This window comes from Brassica oleracea, chromosome C3 (assembly GCF_000695525.1).
Source record: "Brassica oleracea var. oleracea cultivar TO1000 chromosome C3, BOL, whole genome shotgun sequence".
In the NCBI taxonomy this organism is placed as follows: Eukaryota; Viridiplantae; Streptophyta; class Magnoliopsida; order Brassicales; family Brassicaceae; genus Brassica; species Brassica oleracea.
The window spans coordinates 28567068-28589562 of record NC_027750.1 but is presented as its reverse complement, the minus strand read 5'-3'; the positions used below and the strand labels follow the sequence as shown (position 1 = coordinate 28589562).

The 22495-nt window shown below is 35.5% G+C and overlaps 3 protein-coding genes across 5 annotated transcripts; 2 read left to right on the top strand and 1 right to left on the bottom strand.

Annotated features, from left to right (window-relative positions):
- The first annotated feature begins 4314 nt into the window (after positions 1-4314).
- On the top strand, positions 4315-8250 carry LOC106328730 (T-complex protein 1 subunit alpha-like). Its single transcript, XM_013767224.1, has 17 exons — positions 4315-4545; positions 4710-4774; positions 4889-4978; positions 5048-5134; positions 5221-5280; positions 5356-5406; positions 5595-5690; positions 5936-6001; positions 6096-6313; positions 6489-6585; positions 6670-6756; positions 6873-7007; positions 7171-7275; positions 7361-7489; positions 7584-7687; positions 7777-7867; positions 7964-8250. Exons 1-17 carry the CDS (start codon positions 4473-4475, stop codon positions 8045-8047), a joined length of 1638 nt encoding a protein of 545 aa, XP_013622678.1. The 5' UTR covers positions 4315-4472; the 3' UTR covers positions 8048-8250.
- A 203-nt stretch (positions 8251-8453) lies between these two features.
- Positions 8454-12937, top strand: LOC106329300 (probable protein arginine N-methyltransferase 6). Its single transcript, XM_013767937.1, has 13 exons — positions 8454-8851; positions 9166-9231; positions 9454-9522; positions 9660-9695; positions 10363-10428; positions 10680-10748; positions 10855-10932; positions 11031-11109; positions 11521-11615; positions 11777-11861; positions 11971-12179; positions 12376-12494; positions 12574-12937. Exons 1-13 carry the CDS (start codon positions 8570-8572, stop codon positions 12614-12616), a joined length of 1296 nt encoding a protein of 431 aa, XP_013623391.1. The 5' UTR covers positions 8454-8569; the 3' UTR covers positions 12617-12937.
- Positions 12938-15887: 2950 nt separating this feature from the next.
- Positions 15888-20592, bottom strand: LOC106335815 (uncharacterized ATP-dependent helicase C17A2.12-like). 3 transcript variants are annotated; one of them, XM_013774432.1, is made up of 11 exons: positions 20529-20592; positions 20269-20428; positions 19508-20166; positions 19031-19102; positions 18879-18956; positions 17855-18797; positions 17632-17762; positions 17331-17549; positions 16663-17208; positions 16365-16574; positions 16077-16283 (listed from the first exon to the last, which is right to left on the bottom strand). In XM_013774432.1, the coding sequence occupies exons 2-11, from the start codon at positions 20375-20377 to the stop codon at positions 16179-16181; spliced, it is 3072 nt and encodes a 1023-aa protein (XP_013629886.1). In that variant the 5' UTR covers positions 20378-20428; positions 20529-20592; the 3' UTR covers positions 16077-16178. The 3 variants fall into 3 exon arrangements, with proteins under 3 accessions (XP_013629887.1, XP_013629886.1, XP_013629884.1); XM_013774430.1 differs by having other exon boundaries at positions 20517-20580; XM_013774433.1 differs by lacking the exon at positions 20529-20592 and having other exon boundaries at positions 15888-16283; positions 20269-20522.
- Positions 20593-22495: the final 1903 nt, after the last annotated feature.

Here is a 22495-nt window from a genome sequence, read left to right as displayed (position 1 = left end):
TTGTCATTTGCTAAATTTATGGTTTTTATTTATATTTTTTATTATTTAATTATAATATTTTCATTTTATATTTGAAAGATAAATGAATTTTATTTCAAACAATATTTAAAAAAAAAAATCAATTTAAATTGTTATTATCATTGAATATAATTATTTTTGACATAATTTGAGTTTTCGTTTACATCAAAACTTATCATATTTTGTTATAAGTTTTTAAAAAATATTGAGTTGCATTTCAAATAAAAAGGTAAAGATATTAAAAACATTATAATTAAAATAAGTAAAATTTAATATAATTTTAAGGAAATAGTTAAAATAAAAAAAATTACACATAAAAAAATGATGATTTTTGTTAACTGGGCGGATCATTATTTATATGATATCGCATACGAAAGAAAAATTTCTGTTTTTACAATTATCTAATTAACTCTACATACTATTTTTTATATGATATCACACATTCGTAAAAAAAATAGATAGTTTAAGATGAAAAAAAATATTTACTTAAATATTTACTTAATGAATATAATACGGACGAATATTACAAATACATCATTTAATAAAATAAATAATTAACAACTGAAAATTCATAGCCGCGCTGGCGCGCGGATCATGGTCTAGTTAAATTTATTAATTAATCAAATTATTTTAAAATAATAATTAAAAACATCTCTTTTCCAAAAATAATACTAAAAATTAGACATACCATCACTTTTTTCCAAAAAAAAACTTTATAGTTGTTATCATTTGTTTGGCGGTGTAAATTCACAAAATAATTAAAAACACATATAAACAGAATTAATTTAAATTTATAAAAGGTAAATAATTAATTTTCATCATTTCAGAATTTAAAATCTATATTAAATACAGCTTCAAGCTATTGAAAGACAAAAAATAGTTTGAACCTCAAAAAAAAATATGATAACTGTTTTATTAAGAAACAAATACGATAGTTGATGGGTTTCTTTTTCCTGATAAGATTCTCTCATCTCAAATAATTGCTTTCAGCAAAGAAAAAACAACACATGTATTTAATGTTCTAAATATAAATTTACGCGCCGGGTAAATCGACCATAGCCGACACGATTTTCTTAAATCTGTTCTATGCTACTCAAATCGATTTAAATTGTTTTAAATTAGTTATAACTAGTTTAAATCGATCTAAACTAGTCTAAATTGATTATGAAAAAATTATATAGACGATTCAACAACCGATAATACTATGTACCTTATGAGTATATGTTTAACTGCATTCATCCTACGAAAATTCATGTTTAACCGGATATACTTATACCGTGTTGAAGATCTTTTGTAAAATTTTCTTCTATAGTCTCATAATTATTTAATAAATCATTTTTTAGGAATTGAAATCCAAATCTCGTAATATAAAATCATTAATGAATTCTCGGTCAAACCCACAACGGGTGTGTTTAAGACCTGAATTCTCTTTATTCTCTCTTACACTCGCCACCTCAATCTACCTCTATGCTCTTATAATATTTTTTATACTCTCACACGATTTCTCTTAATTTCTCATACTAAATCGTCCATAATCTCTCACGCAAACATACTCTCTCTCGCCCATTCTCACCCTATTCATCACTATTACATCAATGTTGTTAAGAACATAGTTCGCCATTATAGGTCTACTGATGCTATCCCGAAAAGTAGAGATCCTTCTGGGCGTTCATGATTTAATTAAATTTTTGCTGGATAAAGAAAAACCTTATAGGTTCGAAGGCACATTCTACTTTTCCCTTCGTGCTAACGGCAAAATCTTTACAGAAATTACACAGTTACAGTCTCGATCCTTGCAATCGAAACAAATATCTTCCCTACAAACACAGCTCAAAACTCTGTTCAATCAGTACAACTCAGGTCTTGATTGGTAGAGCGTTAGCATTACCAGTATCAGTATGCTGTAGAAGCAGTATACTGCATTAGCTGTATGCTTTTGCTAAACTGTTTAAAAAGATGATTGGTAGAGCAGTACGAGTATGTTATTTAAAATTATTATAAAAATTAGTATATAATATATAATATATTTATTTTTAATTAATATATTTCTAATATATATATATATAAATATAATAACAAATAAAATGAAAAAAATATATAATTAATTTATTTTATTTAATAATTATTTTTATATTGAAAAATATTATTTTAAAATAAATTTTATAATTAAAATATCTATTTAAAAAAATAATATTTCAAATTTAAAATAATTTAAATTATATAAAATATAAATTTTATATTTTAAATGTGAAAACTACTTTTAAAAAAAATTATTATAAATTAATTTTAGAAATCAAAATTCTATTTTCAGGATATAAAAATAATTTTATGATATTATTAAATAAAATAAATTAATTAATTATATATTTTCCTTAATTTTATAAATTATAAATGCAAATGCTCTCTTAAAAGCTTTATATGAGAGCATTGGCCAGAGAGCATTTTGAGAGCATTAGCATTTAGTAAATGCTTCTCTAAATGCTTTTCTAACGGTGCAATTCTTTTAAATAGATCATTTTCAAGTTTTGGTCACAAAAATAGACCACAAGGAGGAAAATAACCAAAATGTTTCATTTAATAGGTAAAAAGACACTAATACCCTAGATATATAATTTTTTTTTAAAAATTAAATAAAATCGAAAAAATAGTTTTAGATTATATGTTTTCAAATTCGAACTTTTTTATAATTTTTTTTTGAATTTTTTTTTCCTAAATGTTTTTTTTTCAAATTTTCTTTTTATAATTCGAAAATACTTTTTGAAACTATTTTTAAATTTTTATTTTTAAATTTTTATTTTCAAATTTTTAATATTTATTTTTTATTTTATAAAATTTTAAACCTCAATCCCAAATCCCCACCCGTTAACTCTAAACCCTAAGGTTTGGATTAGTTAACTTTAGGAGTATAATTATATATTTACCTCTTTAATGAAATATTTTGGTCATTTTGATTTTTAAAGTCTATATTTGTGACATAAACTTTTTTAAGTACTATCCTAGGGTATTTCCCTTTCTACCAATTGTTGTTGATTGGATAATGTAGGGTATAATGCTAACAAGGTTAAGATCTGCGCTTTGCGCGGGACGAACATTGTATATACTATTTTTATGTATTATATTTTCATTTACATATTTATAAAATAATAAATATATATTAAATAATTAAAAAGTCAGTAATTATTACATATATAATTAAATTGATGTGAACACATAAATAAATTTCATTAATCCAAACAATCATTTTTTTCTATTTTATATGATATATAATTAAATTTAAATGATGTTAACATATAGTGTGTATTTTTAGTATTGATATATATTAAATGATGTTTTTTACTCATATGATTTTTTTAATCATTTGTATATTTTTATAACAAATACTTTAAATCACTGATAACAAAATTTTCATTGTGTGATTAATAGTTTTAGTAATTCATAAATTTTTATAAAGTTCAAGGCTAAGTTTAAACTTTAAATATTAAGTTGTCAATATTTGTTCAATATCTTTTACCAAAAAAATGTTTTCAAAGAAAATTTCGAAATTAAAATATTTATATTTTATATGGTATATAGTTTAATTTAATATATATATATATATAAACCTTATACATTTAATATTTATTAAATGAAATTTCTTACTTATATGATTTTGTAATCATTTGTATTTTATCGTAACAAAAAAATTAAACCATGAATCACAAAAATTTGAAGGTGAAACTTTTAATAGTTTTAATAATTTATATTCTTTTTGAAAACAATCAAAATATAACATATACAGAAAAATCTAATTTTTTATTATATGGTTAATATAGTTGTTTAATTTATTTTATTAATTTAAAATTAAACAAATATGATAGAGAATAGACTAATTTTTATCAAATATTTATTAGTCAAAATCATTAATTTAATATATATGCTTTAGATACATTAGGCAATTCCGTAATTTTTATTTAAGGAAAAATGAAAACATTAATAATGAATTTATGGTTAGTTTAATAAAAAACTTATTATATATTTAAATGGACCAATCCAATTTTCTAAAGATTCTAAGACTCATTGTGGTGATGACACATAACTACGTAAGACTCATTATGGTGATGACACGTCACTACCTCAAATGTTGTAATGTATGTATTTTAATATATAGGGATGCTAATGCTCTGCCCCCTCAACACAAGAATATATGAACTTTTTATCTTAAACATTAAAGCCCATCCGCTGGTGTTTTGACCTATTCTAATGGGCCTCAGAACATATCGACATTCAGCCCAACTATTAAAACGACACCGCTTCGTACATACCCTGGCCACACATCCGAGAAGAAACCTTGAAACTTTAATAAAAACCCGCCGGACTCTCTCACTGTCCATCTCTCACTGCACTTCTCTCGGCGAGCTCAGATCTCCGATCTAAGGCTACTTTGACTCCTCCCCGTGTTCATCGATTCGCCGTAAATGTCGATCTCCGCTCAAAATCCGGATATCTCCGGCGATAGGCAATCCGGCCAAGATGTTCGTACTCAGAACGGTACTCTCTTCGTCACTCCCTTCGCTTTGCTTGATTTCGTCTCCCATTTTCTGCATATACCGATCTAGTCTCTCGGAAACTCTTGCGTTTGATCTATAGGGTGAAGTTTTGCTGGTATGTATGTAACTAACTCTTTCGTATTTGATTACTCTTGATGTATACAGTGGTGGCTTGTCAAGCTATTTCGAATATCGTCAAGACCTCGCTCGGTCCCGTCGGACTCGACAAGGTATCTTACTCCGATCCCAGCGTTTCTGATTTGCGTCAGAGTTATATATATATACATTGTGTATCTCGCTAGCGGCGTTACTTAGCTTCTTGATTTTGTTGTTTTTTTTCTCAGATGTTGGTGGATGATATTGGTGATGTGACCATTACAAACGACGGTGCTACTATTCTCAGGATGTTGGAGGTCGAGCACCCTGCTGCTAAGGTGAATTTGATTAACATACTTATCATTCATGTGCGTTATACGAATTTATTAGTTACCCTCTTTTGACAGGTTCTCGTCGAGTTAGCTGAGCTCCAGGATAGAGAAGTTGGTGATGGGACTACCTCTGTTGTTATTGTAGCTGCCGAGTTGCTCAAGGTTCGTCTTTGGTTTATGTTTTTTTCCTTGAGTTGTGAAGATTTTGTTACGTGGTAACCGCTTGGTGATTAATGGTGTATTTGCAGAGGGCAAATGATTTGGTCAGGAACAAAATACATCCAACATCAATTATCAGTGGATACAGGGTAGGCTTGCGACTTTGATTTTCTTATGTAGTGAGTGATTTGCAGTGTGTTCATAATCTGTGTTACTGTTGACAGCTAGCGATGAGAGAAGCTTGCAAATACATAGATGAGAAGTTGGTGACTAAGGTTAGCTCTGCTGTGATGTTTTATGTTTCAGCGTCTGATCTTCTTTCTGACTGGTTATACAGTATGTGAGGAAATGTGAATTTATGTGGTGAATTTTTATACATTTTTTCCTGTAAGCATAATTGTGTAAGTTCTCTTTATTGGCCGTCTCTGCCGCTTCTGTTAATTGCTTCTGTTGCGTTATATAGGTCGAAAAGCTTGGGAGAGTTCCATTGATTAACTGTGCTAAAACCAGCATGTCCTCCAAACTGATATCTGGTGACAGCGACTTCTTTGCCAACTTGGTATGCTTTCAGTTCTCGTTCATTTTCAAACACGTGGAACGGCATGCTTTTTTCTTAAAACATTAGTGTTGTAAGTTGTGTTATTAATTCCTATGTTTACTCTCGGTTTAGTCTGGGAGACTCTTTCCTACATAAGTCTGTTTATTGAGTTTACTTCTAATGTCTGGGATCCGTTGATAATTTCTTGCAATACTACCCTGATCATTGCATTTTTCTGAACTGTGATTATCACATTTTTCTTCAAGGTTGTGGATGCCGTTCTGTCAGTGAAGATGACAAATCAGCGAGGGGAGATTAAGTACCCTATCAAGGTCTGTTTATGCTCTTCTGTCAAAGTTTTAAATATAGTATCTCAAGTCAGAATGATATCTTTGTGTCTAAACACTTCTGCTTACTACGTTGTAGGGGATCAATATTCTGAAAGCTCATGGACAAAGTGCGAGAGACAGCTATTTGTTGAAGGGATATGCACTCAATACTGGACGCGCTGCCCAAGGGATGCCACTACGAGTGTCTCCAGCCAAGATTGCTTGCCTCGACTTCAATCTTCAGAAGACAAAAATGCAGCTCGGTGTCCAAGTTGTAGTTAACGATCCACGAGAACTTGAAAAAATCCGGCAAAGGTATTTTTTACTGTTTTCCTTCAAGTGCAATTGGTTTGCTCTCTTGATCCTAACGAGCTGTGCGGGATAGAGGAAGATTGAGATATCTGGATCTTTTGATTGCACGCTTGTACTGCCTATTGTCTTCCATCTTCCATACAGAGGACTTTTTTAAAAACGTTGTTTTGTTTCACAGAGAAGCTGATATGACGAAGGAGCGAATAGAGAAACTTCTTAAAGCTGGGGCCAATGTAATTCTGACCACGAAGGGAATTGACGACATGGCACTTAAAGTAAGATCGAAGACCAATAAGTCTCTCTCTACTCAGCGTTTTTCAAGTTAATGAAATTATTGATCTCGTTTGCGTTTATTTCAGTACTTTGTAGAGGCAGGAGCTATTGCAGTTAGGCGTGTTCGCAAAGACGACATGCGCCATGTTGCTAAGGCAACAGGAGCAACCTTGGTACTTCCTCAGCTTATACTTATTTTAATATTAAAAGTCTTAGAAACAAGTTACAAAAACCGGAATGTGATTGTGAAACTTAAAATTCTTGACTAAGATTTGTTCTTTGTTTTCAGGTCACCACTTTTGCTGACATGGAAGGCGAAGAAACATTTGATCCAGCACACCTTGGATCTGCAGACGAAGTTGTGGAGGAGAGAATAGCGGATGACGATGTTGTATTGATAAAGGGAACCAAAACGAGCAGTGCGGTATGCAGTTTAATCTCTACTTGAGATCAAGCGTAATTGTTGACAATACTATATCACAAAATATATCATCATATATCTCATTTGAAGTTATTTCCAAAAGTTATTTGAAGCTTATCAAAGTTTAGACTAGCCCTGATGTCATAAGCTTTTTATTTTCTGGCAGGTATCCTTGATCTTGAGAGGTGCAAATGACTACATGCTTGATGAGATGGAGAGAGCACTGCACGATTCTTTGTGTATTGTCAAGAGGACCCTCGAGTCCAACGCGGTAACTATTTTTTTGCTTTCCTTTTATAGAGGCTCCTTGCATTTGGTAATAATTATCACCATTTCTGGTTTTACGCATCAAACAGGTGGTTGCGGGTGGAGGTGCAGTTGAGTCAGCATTGTCTGTGTATCTGGAGCACCTTGCTACAACCTTGGGCTCTCGCGAACAATTGGCGATTGCTGAATTTGCAGAGGCGTTATTGGTTATACCTAAGGTGCCACCTACAAATACAATCCTATTTCACCAATATATGAAAAGTGTCTTTTTGATGTGGTCTTATTAGCCAACAACTATTATCTTATTTACAGGTGCTTGCTGTAAACGCCGCCAAGGATGCAACAGAGTTGGTAGCTAAACTAAGAGCATACCACCACACCGCACAAACCAAGGCTGATAAGAAGCATTATTCAAGGTAATAAGGCAGTTTTACTGTTTGTCTTTTCCCCTTGAAAATGTTAATTTTTCTCATTGGCTTTATGTTGGGAAAAACGCAAAATGCAGCATGGGACTTGACCTTGTAAACGGAATCGTCTGTAACAATTTGGAAGCAGGAGTGATCGAACCAGCGATGAGCAAAGTGAAAATTATCCAGGTGAAGAAACATTTTGACCTGAGATAGATTTTTATAAAAATCGAGTGATGTCTTAAATTTTAAAGGAGATTTTATGTTTTTGTCATGTGTGAACAGTTTGCAACAGAGGCAGCCATAACGATTCTGAGAATCGATGACATGATCAAACTGGTGAAGGAAGATGGCCAAGGCGATGAGTAAACCAAACCAAAGCTCAAAAGCTTCTCTTTGTCTGTCTTTTCAGCACCCACCGGCTTTTCTTCTAACCTTTCTTTATGATTTTGTTTGATTTGAATTCGTTGTTCTGCATGGGGAAAATATCCCTTGCACGTTTTAGATACTACCGAAGTCAATTTTTCCTCTTTACTTTTCTTAACTTCGATAAATTGTAGTAATTTACTTGCAATGTCACATGAGTAGATGAAACAAAGAACTTAAAAAGACCGTCTGCAATTTTACCACAGCTCTTCTTATCTTTTTTTGTCACCAAGGTTTTCTCTCCAACCTAATAAAAAAAAAATGTTTCTTTTTGTATGGTGGAAGATATTATTTTTATTCCTATATAGACCCTTTAAATATGCAAAGCTAATGAAAGGACCCAAAAGGGGGGGGGTAAGATTTGAAGTAGAAAAGAGGAGGAGGAGGTCTTTTTTGTTTAACTAGAGTTTGACAAACACAGTCGTCGTCAGAGAAGGTCTTTCTCTCTCTGGGTTTAACCAAAATATGCAATCTCGCGGCGATTACAGCAACGGTTTCCACGAGCTTGAACCGGTAGAAGAGAAGCGAGTCCCCGGTTTCAGCTCTTTTGGCCGAGCTAAAAGACGCAGCAATCGCGGTGGAGCTCCTGACACTAGAGACGGTCTGGCCAATGGGGTTAGGGTTTCCGACCAGCTCGGAGAGCAGAAGCCGCTGGAGACTCAGAAGTCTCCTCCGCCTTGCACTGACTTCGACGTTGCCTATTTTCATTCCTATGCTCACGTAGGGATTCACGAAGAGATGATCAAGGTACTTTCTATCCTCTTCAGCTTGTAATTCAAAGTTAGAATTGAATTCTCTCTTGTTTTCTGGAGCATTGGTTTCTCTAGTCCATCTCCAGCTGATGTTTTTGAGAACCATTACTTGTTATAGAGTTTCTTGTTCTTGAGCCAAATTTGATATTGCAGTTCGATTTCTCTGTGTTGCTCAAAAATAAAACTTTGCAGAACTTGAGTGAAAATTTTGTTCAGATATATCAAATTATGTTGTTTTGTTTGTCTCTTCATCTTCTTTTGGCATTCATTTTTCTTCTTCTTTGTTAAATGTTAAATTGGTCGATACAGGATCGGGCTCGGACAGAAACTTATAAAGAAGCTATAATGCAGCATCAGAGCTTAATCCAGGGCAAGGTAAATTCTCTCTCGTATGCTGTAATTTCTTAACGATTTATCTTTAATCTTCGCATATGATATTTAAGAACAAGATTTAAATTCGGACTGTTGTTTAGCTTTTTCTTAGCCTGTGTCAGGCTTCGGTTCCTTTTGTGTGGTGATCTTTGTAGCAAAGCTACTTTTGTTATGTGGTAGTTTAGTATTTGTAAAACATATTGCTGCATCGATTGCTTGTAACAGGTTGTGGTGGACGTTGGCTGTGGAACAGGCATCCTTTCAATCTTCTGTGCTCAAGCTGGTGCTAAACGGGTATGAGTTATGCGTAGGCACAACTTTATTATTGAACATTGTGAAGAATGTAGCATTTATGGATATTAAGTTTGTTTCGTTATATGGGTAAACCAAGACTGTTAATGTGTTTCTGACAAACGTTTATTTTCTTACAGGTATATGCTGTAGATGCAAGTGATATTGCTGTCCAGGTATTATTTCAGATGTTTTCTTTATCCAGTAACTTGGGCATAAATTATTGCTCTGGATCATCTCGTCTTTAGCTTCTATATTCTTCGTTTTATGAAGTGATGAGTCCGCCCATTTTTAAATATAAAATTAAATTGGCTTGAAAAATTTCCCGTTGAATTAGTTTTTGTGATACTGTAATTTCATTAAAACTTGTTTCCATATGTTAAAACATGAATTTGGAATAGAAAAGTTCTTTGACACATTGTGTTGCATGTTCCCTTTAGTGAGAATATGTTTAGGGTGTGATGATAGTATGTCTTATTGTCTTGAATTTTTCACAGTTAGCTGGCCATAACCAAGCTTTATTGGGTTTTTAATCTATATCTAAATCTATTCTTCGCTTCATGGATTGTACTATCACCCTTGACATCAATCAGCTCAAGAAAATAAAATTCTATATCTAAATCTATTCATCGCTTCATGGCTTGTATCACCCTTGATATCAATCAGCTCAGGAAAATAAAATTTCAGACTGTTTCTGAAACATTAGGGTCTGTGAAATTGATCTAAGTTCTACCCAACATAGAATTTTTTTACGAGTCTAGTGTTTTAGCTCTGCATATGATTTTCATTTTGTGAATCGTGCTAATGGCTTATATTCAATATTTTTTTCCTATATACCACCAGGCAAAGGAAGTTGTGAAAGCCAACGGTTTATCCGACAAGGTCATTGTTTTGCATGGGAGAGTGGAGGTAATATGTTTTCTGTGATAAATCCAGAGTTGGCCATGCATGTTACATTAGACATGCTCAAGGTTGATGTCTAAGTAAGCTGCAAAAAGAATCCTTATACCGAGAGATGCGAAAACAAATGAATGAAATGAATTTGGGGATCCTCTATACGTCTATACCGCTACTGAGATAGATTGGTTGGGTGAAACATCCAGCTTTGTATGCAAACCCTGATCATGTAGTAATTCTTCTTTGGCTGTAATGTTCTCTAGGATGTTGAAATCGACGAGGAGGTTGATGTTATAATTTCAGAGTGGATGGGTTACATGCTCTTGTATGAGGTTATTTCCTTATCTTGTGTATATAATTTTACTGAGGATAACGTACCTAATTATTAATTTTCCTTTATTCTCCCTGGTTTCTCATTCTCATATTATGTTGATGTAGAGTATGCTGGGAAGTGTTATTACAGCTAGAGATCGCTGGTTGAAGCCTGGAGGTTTGATTCTCCCATCACATGCAACAGTATGATTATGATCTCTTCAGATATTTTATCACAGCCATTACTGACTTTTGGGAACAAGGCAACATTTGATATGTTGTTATTAACTTTCTTTTGACAGTTGTACATGGCCCCTGTAACACACCCGGAGAGATACAGTCATAGCATTGATTTTTGGCGCAACGTTTATGGAATTGATAGTAAGTATTATATCAACTTTAACGTTGGGACAATGATTGCATTAAACTTGATTAGTATACTAGTTAAACTGAGTAATGATTTCACAATTTAATGTGGATGTGTTGCTTTTAATAAGCTTGCCGTATCCCACATCATGATAGACACAGAGTTTTGCATTTCCTAAACAGATCAGATTGATAAAATTAGGTTATCGTGATAGCACTTATGGCTTTGATAGTCATGATCCTTGGCTTAAGGAGTAAACATATGGCATTACTTGATTATAAGGGTCAATTGAAACGTATGCTTATCACTCACCTTTGCGTTGGGGAACTTGTACTCGAGAATCAGATAAACAGTAAAGTATTATAAAGTGAAAAAGAAGAACCTCACAGTAAGGTTTCACTAATGATGTTTGATGTTATTTGCAGTGTCTGCAATGATGCAGTTAGCTAAACAGTGTGCATTTGAAGAACCTAGCGTGGAGTCCATTTCAGGCGAGAACGTTCTAACATGGCCAGAAGTGGTATTTCCTTGTTCTCTGAGTGCTTGTTACCTGCTATCTCTTTGAGCTCTCAGCTATGTTAACTGTGCTATTGTGTGGATATCCATCCATTTTGTTACAAAGTAAATGATCAAAGACCAGACCACACGCTATATTTTACATAGAGCATATATATAATGCAGGTTAAACATATAGACTGTCAGACAGTAAAAATCCAAGAGCTAGATTCCGTTACTGCAAGATATAAATTCAAGTCAATGATGAGAGGTATTTCACTTTTCCTTTATCAAATATATATATGCGTTTTGTGCAACTTACAGAAACGTTAGAGTTCTTTCCTTTCTGTGCTGAGGCTTTTTTTCTTTTCTTCTTGTAGCTCCTATGCATGGTTTTGGATTTTGGTTTGACGTTGAGTTCAGCAAACCGCCCTCTTCGCCTGCCAAGACTACTAGTGCAACAAGTGTTGCTAGTGGTTCTTCATCAATGAGTCCTTCTAGAGAAGGTTATCAGAAGAAGCGGAGTAATCCGAGTGATGCACTCGTGTTGTCCACCTCTCCCGAGGCTCCTCCAACGCATTGGCAGCAAGTAAGACCATCTTTTTGCATATACTTCCACATTTTTGCCAGTTTTACTTTTCTGTAAATCATCTAAATTGGTTAAAATCAGGAGTTGGTCGTATATTGAGAAGATCAGTGATGCTATAAACTTGATGTCTGTCTCTTATTAAAAGAGTAGCTTACACTTTGTGACCCACTTGGTTTTGAACCACTTTTTTGGACAGACAATTGTATATTTCTATGACCCAATAGACGTAGAGCAAGACCAAGTCATTGAAGGTTCCGTTACACTTTCTCAAAGTAAAGAGAACCGGAGGTTCATGAACATCCACCTCGAATATTCGTGAGTATAACCAACCCACTCTTTTACACTTTTCAAATTCTGTGTGTTCCACCAATGCTTAATATTTGTGGTTTTGCAGCTCGGCCGGCCGTTCCTTTGTAAAAGAGTCGGTAATGCGTTAGGAAGGCGATTCTCTGACAATATCTTCTTCATTACCTTAGAAGCTCTGTATGATTTATAGTCTCTTCTGTTAAAGCAATCATTAGTCCAGAACCGACGAAGACATTAGCCAACATATTCAGTCTGCGAAACCACAAGTTCTTGTAAGACTATTTAGGGTTAAATGAGATGGAAGCAGTTATAGGACAACTTCTTACTTGTAACTCAGCATTCATAACTTGCTTCTCTCTTGAGTGCTTTTATTTATCATGCATAATTTTTTGGTACGTTGTATGACCTCATAGTCGAAATATTCAAATTTGTGTGTTTAAAATATTTTTATCCTCATCGATTATATAGATTTTAATATATATAAAAAAATATTTACTACAAATGTCGGAACAGTTTTTCCTCTTCTATTATAATTTGACATTTTTCTAATGAGACTTACCGTTGGATACCTTGAAAATTCAACAAACACAAGATAAATTTTTTCGCCCAATAACTTGGGAAAAAAAACTAGATTTGATTAGAAATGGCAATCATGGATTTGGACTGCAGGCCTGGTCCATAAAAGATTGTCGCAGGATGGTATTGGGACAAGGTTTTTTATGCCCGTAAATCTGCGGACCTCGCAGAACGGATTTTTGCGAGATGGACCGAAACGGGTCTTGCGGGATTACATGGACCCGCATTTTTTTCTTTCTTCATTTCTTATTTCATATGAGAAAAACGAGAAAGAGAGTGAGAAAAAAGTGATTCTTGTGACTTTTCTCCCAGAAAACATAAGGAGTTCTGGCGATGACAATTTGAGCTCTGGTGGTGTTTTGATTTGGTTTTCTCTTTTTATTACACACAACTATAAATTGCTTTATTACACTGTGATATTTTTTGTTTAAGTTGATTGGTTTTGTTTTCAGTACTATGAAGTGGTGTTTTTCTTAAATTAAATTTGGTTACAATGTTATGGAGAAAAGTTAGTTGTATATCACGTCACTTGTATAATTTGGCAAAGTGATTCACGAATTTTTTTGCAATCCAAATAATTAAAAAGAGAGATGGGTTGATGAAGACATAAGCCAAATTATTACAAAGACAACAACTCAATCAGATTCAAACTTAACAAAAGCTTATACTGATAACAAAAGAAGGCTTTTAACTAAGAACACAAGCACAAACAGAGCTTTGTGGCATTGATTTTGATAAGGCTTTAGTGAAGCTTAATGATCTCTCTTCAACTCTCTTACACAACCCTTATACTTGAACATTCATGAAAGAAGTTGTAGCAGGCGGTTTGATAAGGAGGCATCCCGCAGGAGGGCCCGCGAAGGCCTATATATTCTGCGGTACGGGTTTGGATCGGCATTTTGAAGACCGCATGAAGAACCCTAGGATAAGGAAGGATCACTCAATCGGACTAAGGGGATATGAACTCGCCAAAAAGGAGAACTGGTGGATTGAACAGTAATACAAGAGGTGCGGAAAGACTCTTGATACTACCAGACTTCAGTTGTTGCTTGATATGACGCACAAGTCCAACGAAATAGAGATTTGTTTACTCAGAGATAACCTCACCAAGAAACGAAAAGTTTTCTACAAACAACAAAAAGATAAACTCAAATAAAAGGGAAAAATGAATGCTTTATTTCGTGGCTCATAGACCATATTTATAGGATTACAAGTTGTAGAAATCCAAAGAAGAATGTGCTAAAAACAAGACATAGAAAATGACAACATTGACTAGAAAATACTAAATGAGTCAAAGTTGGCAAAAACAAGGAAGACTGGTCAACGTGACCCTTCGCCTACTGTCCAGGTTCATTCTGGTCGTGAGCAGGATGATCCACACGGCCTGTTGGGTGATTAACACGAACAAAGTGAACTTTCAGGTGATATGCTGGACCAAGTTGTGTAGTGGTGTGAAACAAAACTTTGGACGGCTCAAGTATCCATGCCTTAGTGAAATATGAAAGATGAAAATCCATCATAGGATCAGTCACTGAAGCAAAGACGTTTGTGCAGCCTTCGAAACACGCGGTACGCACGAAAAGAGCCATAAGAGAAAATCTGTGAACATCTTTGGATTTGTCTCGTCCCAAGTTGAATCTGGCTTGACTATCAGTCTTAGAATGTTGAATTGGTTGGGAAAGAAGTGATACGGGTCGATCAATTCCATTTCTAGGTCGTGGTTCCAGACTGAGTCCTAATACGGACGTCTGTGGGTCGATACGGTGGACAGCACATGCGGTACGGTCGGGGTGATCAGATGGGATGGTACGGACTGTCTGTTCAGCACGATCCAATGGGAACACATGGTTGGTATGGACGGAATGAACTGATGGGATGACATGTTCAGTAAGTTCAGCATGATCTGATGGTAAAACCTCGGTTTAGTCGAGCTGGCTGACAAGATCGCCAACTTGGGCCGTGTCCATAATCCCGGCAGGTCGGTGCTCGGACCGCGGCACATCACCGCAGCCCGCGCGGGACAGGCACTCTGTGACCCGCTCGACGACTAACCCGCCGCGGTACGGAATGGAACGGGATGGGTAAACCTGTTTGACATCTCTAAATATGACATGTGCAAAGACCATTACCCGACGACAATGGAAAAGAGAAATGAGTAATGACTAAAGGGCAGAAATGTCATAAATAAAAGAGGTCCCATAGTCTTCTATGTTGTCTAAGGCATTTAATCAACAAAAGGTTCCACCACTGCATGTCACTAATGATTCATCATCTTGAAACTTAAAGCTGCTTCTTACACAGAAGCGAACTTTCACTTTCTTTGCAGTTTCCACTCATCATTTGTATATGTCACTAATCAGTCATTCAGTCATTTATAACATTGGCTCCTTTCCTAATATCCCACCTAAAACCCTCAGAGATTTTTCTAAACTGTCATGAGGTTCTGCAGTTATTTGCTCCAAAACACTCTTTTGAAGGGCAGAGCACCTACCACCGAAGATAGAAAGACGTTCCGCATTTTCTCATCATATACATACCTTACACTAAACTGCAACGTGTATTGCAGTTAAAAAACCGTACACAAACGTAGAAGACATCAAACCCAAAAATAGCAGTGAGTAAGGTGTAAGTAGGCTGGTCGGGTCAAATACTTAGAGGAAACAATCCTCATCAGCTTCAAACAAAGCACCATCAAAGAACAAGCATATATTTAACATACAGAGCATCTCTAACTTCATCTTAAATTGCTGAAGAACTTAGCACAATACAAAGATACATAACAAACTGTTATGGTCAGAAGAAAAATAAGATCAGCTGATCCTTTAGTTTTACCGTTAAAACTTCTACGAGGTATATATATACCATGAAACGATTTAGTTATTTACATAATGGCATGCTTCCCAGTCAATGCATCTCCGAAACACAAAAGACATAGACTGTGGATACAAGCCTCACAAAGCCAAAAAAACACGAAATCCTAAGGAGAGCCACAGCTTTGAAGTTTCAGTTACAAAAGCAGCTTAGAGGGTTTCTTCTTGATCAAAAAACGCTGGGCATAATCTCCAATATTAATAGTACTATGCAACCTATTTCAAGCAGGCATTATAACCAGTTGGTCTACGGCATAAAAAGATATTTGAGATCATCTACTGTCAGTTTAGTTGCAGAGCTTCCACCATGTTCTTCACCAAACGCAGATGCAACCATTTTCCTTTTCTCTTCCTGATAAATAAAAAAAAGACAACGATGATGCTGGACTACTATAAATATAGAATGAGGAGGAAACTAAGGGACATCAAATACCTGAAGAGACAAAATCTTATCCTCAATGGTATCTTTTATAGTGACACGAGTTACACTAACAGGCCGAGTTTGTCCAATACGATGTGCACGGTCCACAGCTTGATCTTCGGTTGTTGGATTCCACCAAAGATCCAAAAGTATAACATGACATGCAGCTACCATATTCAACCCAAGGTTTCCAGCTTTTAGCGACATCAGCATCACCTCTACCTGTTTATAGACTTTTCACTGTTAGAGCGCTTCAGGAACATTTTAAAAGTATTTTGAAAAATGTATCTAAGATATGCACATCACTCACATCTGGATCTTTGCTGAATTCTTTTACGGCCCTGTCTCTTGCTAATAGACTCATTGTACCATCTAATCTTCTGAACTCTATACCATTTTCAATAAAACTCATCTCAACCAAGTCAAGCATACCAGTCCACTGCGAGAACACTATTGTCTTTATTGGCCCCTGGATAGGTGAAGATGAGTGAAGAGTCGTTGGCTCTACAATGGTAACATCATCATCATCTTCATGTGGCAGTGAGGAAGAAGGCCTTTGACCTGAGTTTCGTCTGCCTTGTTTGGAAAGCGACTGCAGAATATCTAGAACAGCTTTGATTTTTGATGAACTAAACTCGCTTTTTTGAGAAAATGATTTGTTCTGTGAAGAACTAGAGCCTAAATCATTAGTGGTAGAATTTTTAAGGGCAGATTTGGAGAAAACAACATCACGCCCAAAATCTTCTCTGCATCTTCGAACAGGGCACACGTTCTCATCCCCGTTGATATGTTCTGAAACACACTGATAGCAAAACACATGGCCACACAGCGAAATAACAGGGTTTTCTGGAGGATCCTGCAAGATAAACAGGTAACATAATATTAATAAGAGTAAATATTGTCAGAACTAGCCTAAGAACTAGAGAATACTGAGCCTAAAGACACGCTATTCCTAGCCCTCTGTGAATCTGCACTTACATTACAGATATTGCAGATGGCAGATGATGACTCTAAACGTTTGAGTAAATTGATTCGAGCCTCCCTAGGGAGTCTTTTAACTGCTTCTCTTGATTCTTTTCCAACAGGATCTGAGTTACCCTTAACGAGTTGTGGGTGGTCACAAGCTTGGCGTAGACGCAAAAGCATCAGAAGAATATTTGCGTAGTTTTGGCTCAAAGTTCCTGCAGCAGCATACGCCTGCAGAAAATATGAAATATCATCTTATCAGACACAAGTACCACTTAATGTTTGTTTCACTGGAGGAGAAAAAAAGGAGAACCTTGAACTGTGATTGTGAATCTGCTTCAAGCTTCTTGTAGAAAGACCGCTCATCCACTGAAAAGTCCACCCTTCTCAGATTAATTTTCTTTGGAGGTAGATTGATTATTGGTTGCCCATCAAGCAATGTTTCTGAATATCAGAACAGAAAGATACTCAGCAGAAATCATCAAATCTGTCACAGCTACGAAGAGCAAACAAGAACAGAGAGATGGTGAGAGTACCTTTGGTACGGCGCAGCATTATAGCCCTTAGAACAGCTTGAAGCTTCTTGTAACCATTAAGAGAATTTCTGGAAATTGGAACCTTGATCGTGTGGTAGAATGACTTGTACACGGCATAAGGATTGTACCTAAGGAATCTGAAGTAGCTATACAGATCGTCAATCGTGTTTTGTATCGGCGTTCCTGACAAACACCACCTCCTTTTGGCTCGAAGAGTGCAGCAGGCTCTTGCCACTTGTGTTCTATGATTCTTGATCGTCTGAGCTTCATCTAGAACAACTCTGAGCCACCCAACTCTCGACAGAGCACCACAATCAGAATCAAAAGAAGAATCATCCATGCCTTTTCGACCTCTTTTCTTACTCTTTTTACTGGTACTCACTGCAGCTTTACGTTTCTTGGAGAAGCCAGGGGCGAGACCTTTGTTATCATTTTCATCGTCCTCATCATCCTCCACCAATGACTCTTTGGGTACTTCATTGGTCACAATGGCGTAAGTTGTGACAACCACATCATATCTCGCCAATTCAACAGGATCTTTGGTTCTACAACCACCATGGTAGATCAAAACAGAAAGTTTGGATTCATCAGAAACCTTCTCATCGAGCTCTCTCGCCCACTGCCTCACAATACTCGCTGGACAAACAATTAATGTACCAGCAGGTGGTCTCTTTCTGTTAAACTCCCGTTTCGAAGTACTCGCTCCTACAACTTTGGCTTTCCCCTTCTCTAAACTGCCATTCCCATCATTATCACCAGCACTGTTGCTTGAAACCTTGACCTCTGGTTTCACATCACTTTCATGCTTTGGAGTTTCGGACTCATCGTCAGCATCCAGGTCCAATATCTCAGCGTCTTGCTTGCTTGAAATTTCAGACTTTATTTGTGACTCAAACTTTTGCTTCAAGATAAGAGCAATCGTTGAGATTGTCTTACCAAGTCCCTGCAAAAATAGACCTTACATAGCTTCAGGAGAACCGAATCACAGATATAAATTGTGCAAAAAAATTTAATTATATATGACCTGATCATCTGCTAATATCCCTCCCGAGCAATGCAAACTACTTGTTTCCTTCTGAAACATCCATGCCAATGCGATTTTCTGATAGCCATAGTATTTAGTACAGAAGCCAAATTTAAAGGCCACTAAATGGTACACTGCAAACATGATAATACCTGATGCCTCATAAGAGAAACTGTAAGAGTACCAGGATTTAGATCCATTTCGTTCTTGGATTGATTCAAATCCTGCAGGATCAACATACTTTATTATTACAAAAATGCACTTAACATGCAATTTAATATCAGGTTGATCATGGAACAACACCAAGCTGCCAATATATTTATAATGCACCACGAAAATGAATACTGCTATACACAATGAACTAAAAGATCATTCTTTCTCAAACATGAAAAGTAATGCAGATCACTGTATAACTACTATTAACTTGGACACAGTCTGAAATTGAGTAGATTCAGGCTCAGCATAGTTTGACATAAGCATCAATGAGAAACCAGATAAAATGTATAATGCACCATGAATCTAAAGAAATGAGCCAAATTTATTGCTCCATATTCACTCACTGCTGCAATCATATCAAGACAGGACACTGTAAAGCATGCACAAGAGAAGATTGAGTTGAGGATGAATACCCTTAGTGCAGCTTGATAGATGAGCCTCTCATCGTTCTCAGAGTTCCTGTCTTCAACAATCCCAACAACCCTGTGAATTGGATCACTTTGACCACCATACTGCAAAGGAGGAGCAGGCGGTCCATGCGTCATGGATGGAGGAAGGATCCTAACCCCATTGACGCCACGCTGGATTCCAATCTCAGCATGAGCTCCCCGGTAGTAACCATCACCAAAACTATTCTTGTTGCCTACAGCTGGACTAGTATAATCCGCCACGTTTCTTGATGGATTAGGAGGGGCATTAAAAGAAGGTGGAAGAGCTCTTTTCATAGCTTGTTGAGCAGGCAGCTTCTTATCATCCACACCAGGGACATTGGAGTTAAGGACATTCTCATTCCTCGTAAATGTTGTAGAGTCTCTTGGCTTATAACTCGGTGGATCACTGCGAGGAGCTTGAGTAGTATTCTTGTTGCCTAGAGCTGGACTAGTACTGTTACCACTTCTCGAGGAAGAAGCAGGAGGGGGATTAAAAGAGGGTGGGAGGGTTCTTTTCTGAGCTTGTTGAGAAGACAGCTTCTCATTATCATTCCCTGAGTCTCTTGGCTGAGATGGGGCACCACCACTGCCAGAAGCTGGAGTAGTAAGTGCTGCTTTAGCTTGAGGGAAGCTACCACTACCTACAAGTCAAAGAAAGAAACAGAGCACTAAGGTTTTATTACTCAATAAAGCTACCAAATTTAACCTAACCGAGAGAGATAGAGACTGAGCAGAGAGTATACCATAGAGCCAAGCGGTATTGCTTCTGGTTCTAGATGGCTCAGATACCTCGTCATCACTACCACTACTACTGCTACTACTGCCTGAACTAATCTCAATAGCAGAATCCATCACGAGATCTACTAGAAATCAGCACTCGAGCGTCTAAGAAATGGAATCAGCCTGCAATGCAAGACATTGATGTTAATTCTGCAAAGAAGGAGAATCGGAGAAGAAGGAGGGTAAAGAGAGAGAGAGAGAGAGAGAGTACCGAGGGAGAGACTGTTCATAGGGTTTTTTGTTTGTCTTTCTCGGAATCTGTCACACGACAGGTGTGTGCTGATTTGGTAATAATGTTGAATTTGCTCGATCCATTATCATATGTCTTTCGGCCCATTTTATAGTTACACGTGAAAATATACATAAACAACAGCTACTGCTCGGCCCATAGTATTATTATTCATAGATGGGAAAATTTCTTTAAAATACACTGACTAATTTTCATTTGCTAATAAAATATACGGACTATTTTAGATCCCCGTTTAATACATGAACTAAATTTTGTTGCCGATTAAATACACACACTTTTGAAATTCGCAGGTTTTACACATCGTTTTATACGGCGTTAACTATATTTAACAGCAGTGACGACGGCGTTAGTGTTTAGTTAACACGTGTTTAAATTTTGAAAATAACTTTTTTTTAAAATGCACAAACTATTTTTCATTTGCTAATAAAATACACGAAATATTTTTGGATCCTCATTTAATATACAAACTAATGTTTGTTTTCTATTAAATACACAAATTTTTGAAATTTGCAGATTTTACACATCGATTTAGACGATGTCAACTATGTTTAGTAGAAGTAAAGACAATTTTTAAATTTAGTTAAGCATGTGGTTAAACTGTGAAGAGAAAAATTCTTAAATATCATCTGATAGATTATATTGTTAGTTTTCTTCTCCATTACGCTTCCATAGTGTAAATTCTTTTTTTTGATGAAATTACAAAAAAATTTATCACACTAGAAATAATATATGTAGAACTTAATTCATAACACTAAACTTATTTATCATAGTGTAAATTAACCTTGAATTATAATCACTACTATCAAAGCGAAGAACAAGAATTAGAAATGCATAACACTAAACTAATTCCAAAATCAGAAACTCGTTTAAAATTACGTTATTTTCTTCGTCTTTTTTAACGACATGGAAATCGACTCCACTTTGAATCGATATAAAGGGAAATCAAAGTAAAGAAGAAGAAAAGAAACATAGTTCGGAGAATAAAAGAGGTTGGAACATATTGGAGTGCCAAACTCGAATTGAAACTAACTCAAATTAATTTCAATTGGCTGAAGGTGAGCGTTTAAGAATTTAAAAATTTTCTTCACTTCTGCTAAACATAGTTGACATCGTCTAAATCGATGTGTAAAATCTGCAAATTTCAAAAGTTTGTGTATTTAATAGAAAACAAAATTTAGTTTGTGTATTAAACGGGGATCTAAAAATAGTTCGTGTATTTTATTAGCAAATGAAAAATAGTTTGTGTATTTAAAAAAAAATATTTTCAAAATTTAAACACGTGTTAATTAAACACTAACGTCGTCGTCACTGCCGTTAAGCATAGTTAACGCCGTCTAAAACTATGTGTAAAAACTGCGAATTTCAAAAGTTTGTGTATTTAATAGGCAACGAAAATTAGTTCGTGTATTAAACGGGGATCCAAAATAGTTCGTGTATTTTATTAGTAAAAGAAAATTAGTCTGTGTATGTTTAACGAATTTTTCCTTCATTCATAGATTAAAAAAAGTTTGTTTTTGATGCTATAAATAGATTGATTAGAAGATCAAAAAAGATTTTTTCGACAACATCTGGTTCTTGTTTCACACTTTTTTTTTTGTCATCTGAAGAATATATTATCATAGTTGAAATACAATCGAGACATACCTAAGCCGGCAAAGGTACATACACCTTTCCGGAGCCATAAAGCCAGCGAATAAACATTATCCCCGGAACCAACCATAGATGGACTCTACAAAACAGCTAAAATAACATAAACCGAGAGAGCATGATTAATCGAACTTTCTGGACCAAACAAACTAACAATAGAGATGTGATGCAAGACGGTAAGAGAAGCCATAATAAGCGAGAAGGCATTGACAGTCTAAATTATTAGAGGTGAGAGAAGAGCTCCATAAAGAACCATCAGCATCCACCACTCAAGAACAAGCTTCATCATGTAA

What these genes read in the sequence shown, in the direction of transcription:
- LOC106328730 (XM_013767224.1), top strand. Translation starts at nt 4,473, where the DNA reads ATGTCGATCTCCGCTCAAAATCCGGATATCTCCGGCGATAGGCAATCC. An exon ending in GCGACTTCTTTGCCAACTTG is followed by an intron (nt 5,691 to 5,935) that starts GTATGCTTTCAG and finishes TTTTTCTTCAAG; the next exon opens with GTTGTGGATGCCGTTCTGTC. An exon ending in AGATTAAGTACCCTATCAAG is followed by an intron (nt 6,002 to 6,095) that starts GTCTGTTTATGC and finishes ACTACGTTGTAG; the next exon opens with GGGATCAATATTCTGAAAGC.
- LOC106329300 (XM_013767937.1), top strand. Translation starts at nt 8,570, where the DNA reads ATGCAATCTCGCGGCGATTACAGCAACGGTTTCCACGAGCTTGAACCG. An exon ending in TTTTGCATGGGAGAGTGGAG is followed by an intron (nt 10,429 to 10,679) that starts GTAATATGTTTT and finishes AATGTTCTCTAG; the next exon opens with GATGTTGAAATCGACGAGGA. An exon ending in AACATCCACCTCGAATATTC is followed by an intron (nt 12,495 to 12,573) that starts GTGAGTATAACC and finishes GTGGTTTTGCAG; the next exon opens with CTCGGCCGGCCGTTCCTTTG.
- LOC106335815 (XM_013774432.1), bottom strand. Translation starts at nt 20,377, where the DNA reads ATGGATTCTGCTATTGAGATTAGTTCAGGCAGTAGTAGCAGTAGTAGT. An exon ending in AATGCTGCGCCGTACCAAAG is followed by an intron (nt 17,763 to 17,854) that starts GTACTCTCACCA and finishes TCTGATATTCAG; the next exon opens with AAACATTGCTTGATGGGCAA. An exon ending in ATAAGATTTTGTCTCTTCAG is followed by an intron (nt 16,284 to 16,364) that starts GTATTTGATGTC and finishes TTTATTTATCAG; the next exon opens with GAAGAGAAAAGGAAAATGGT.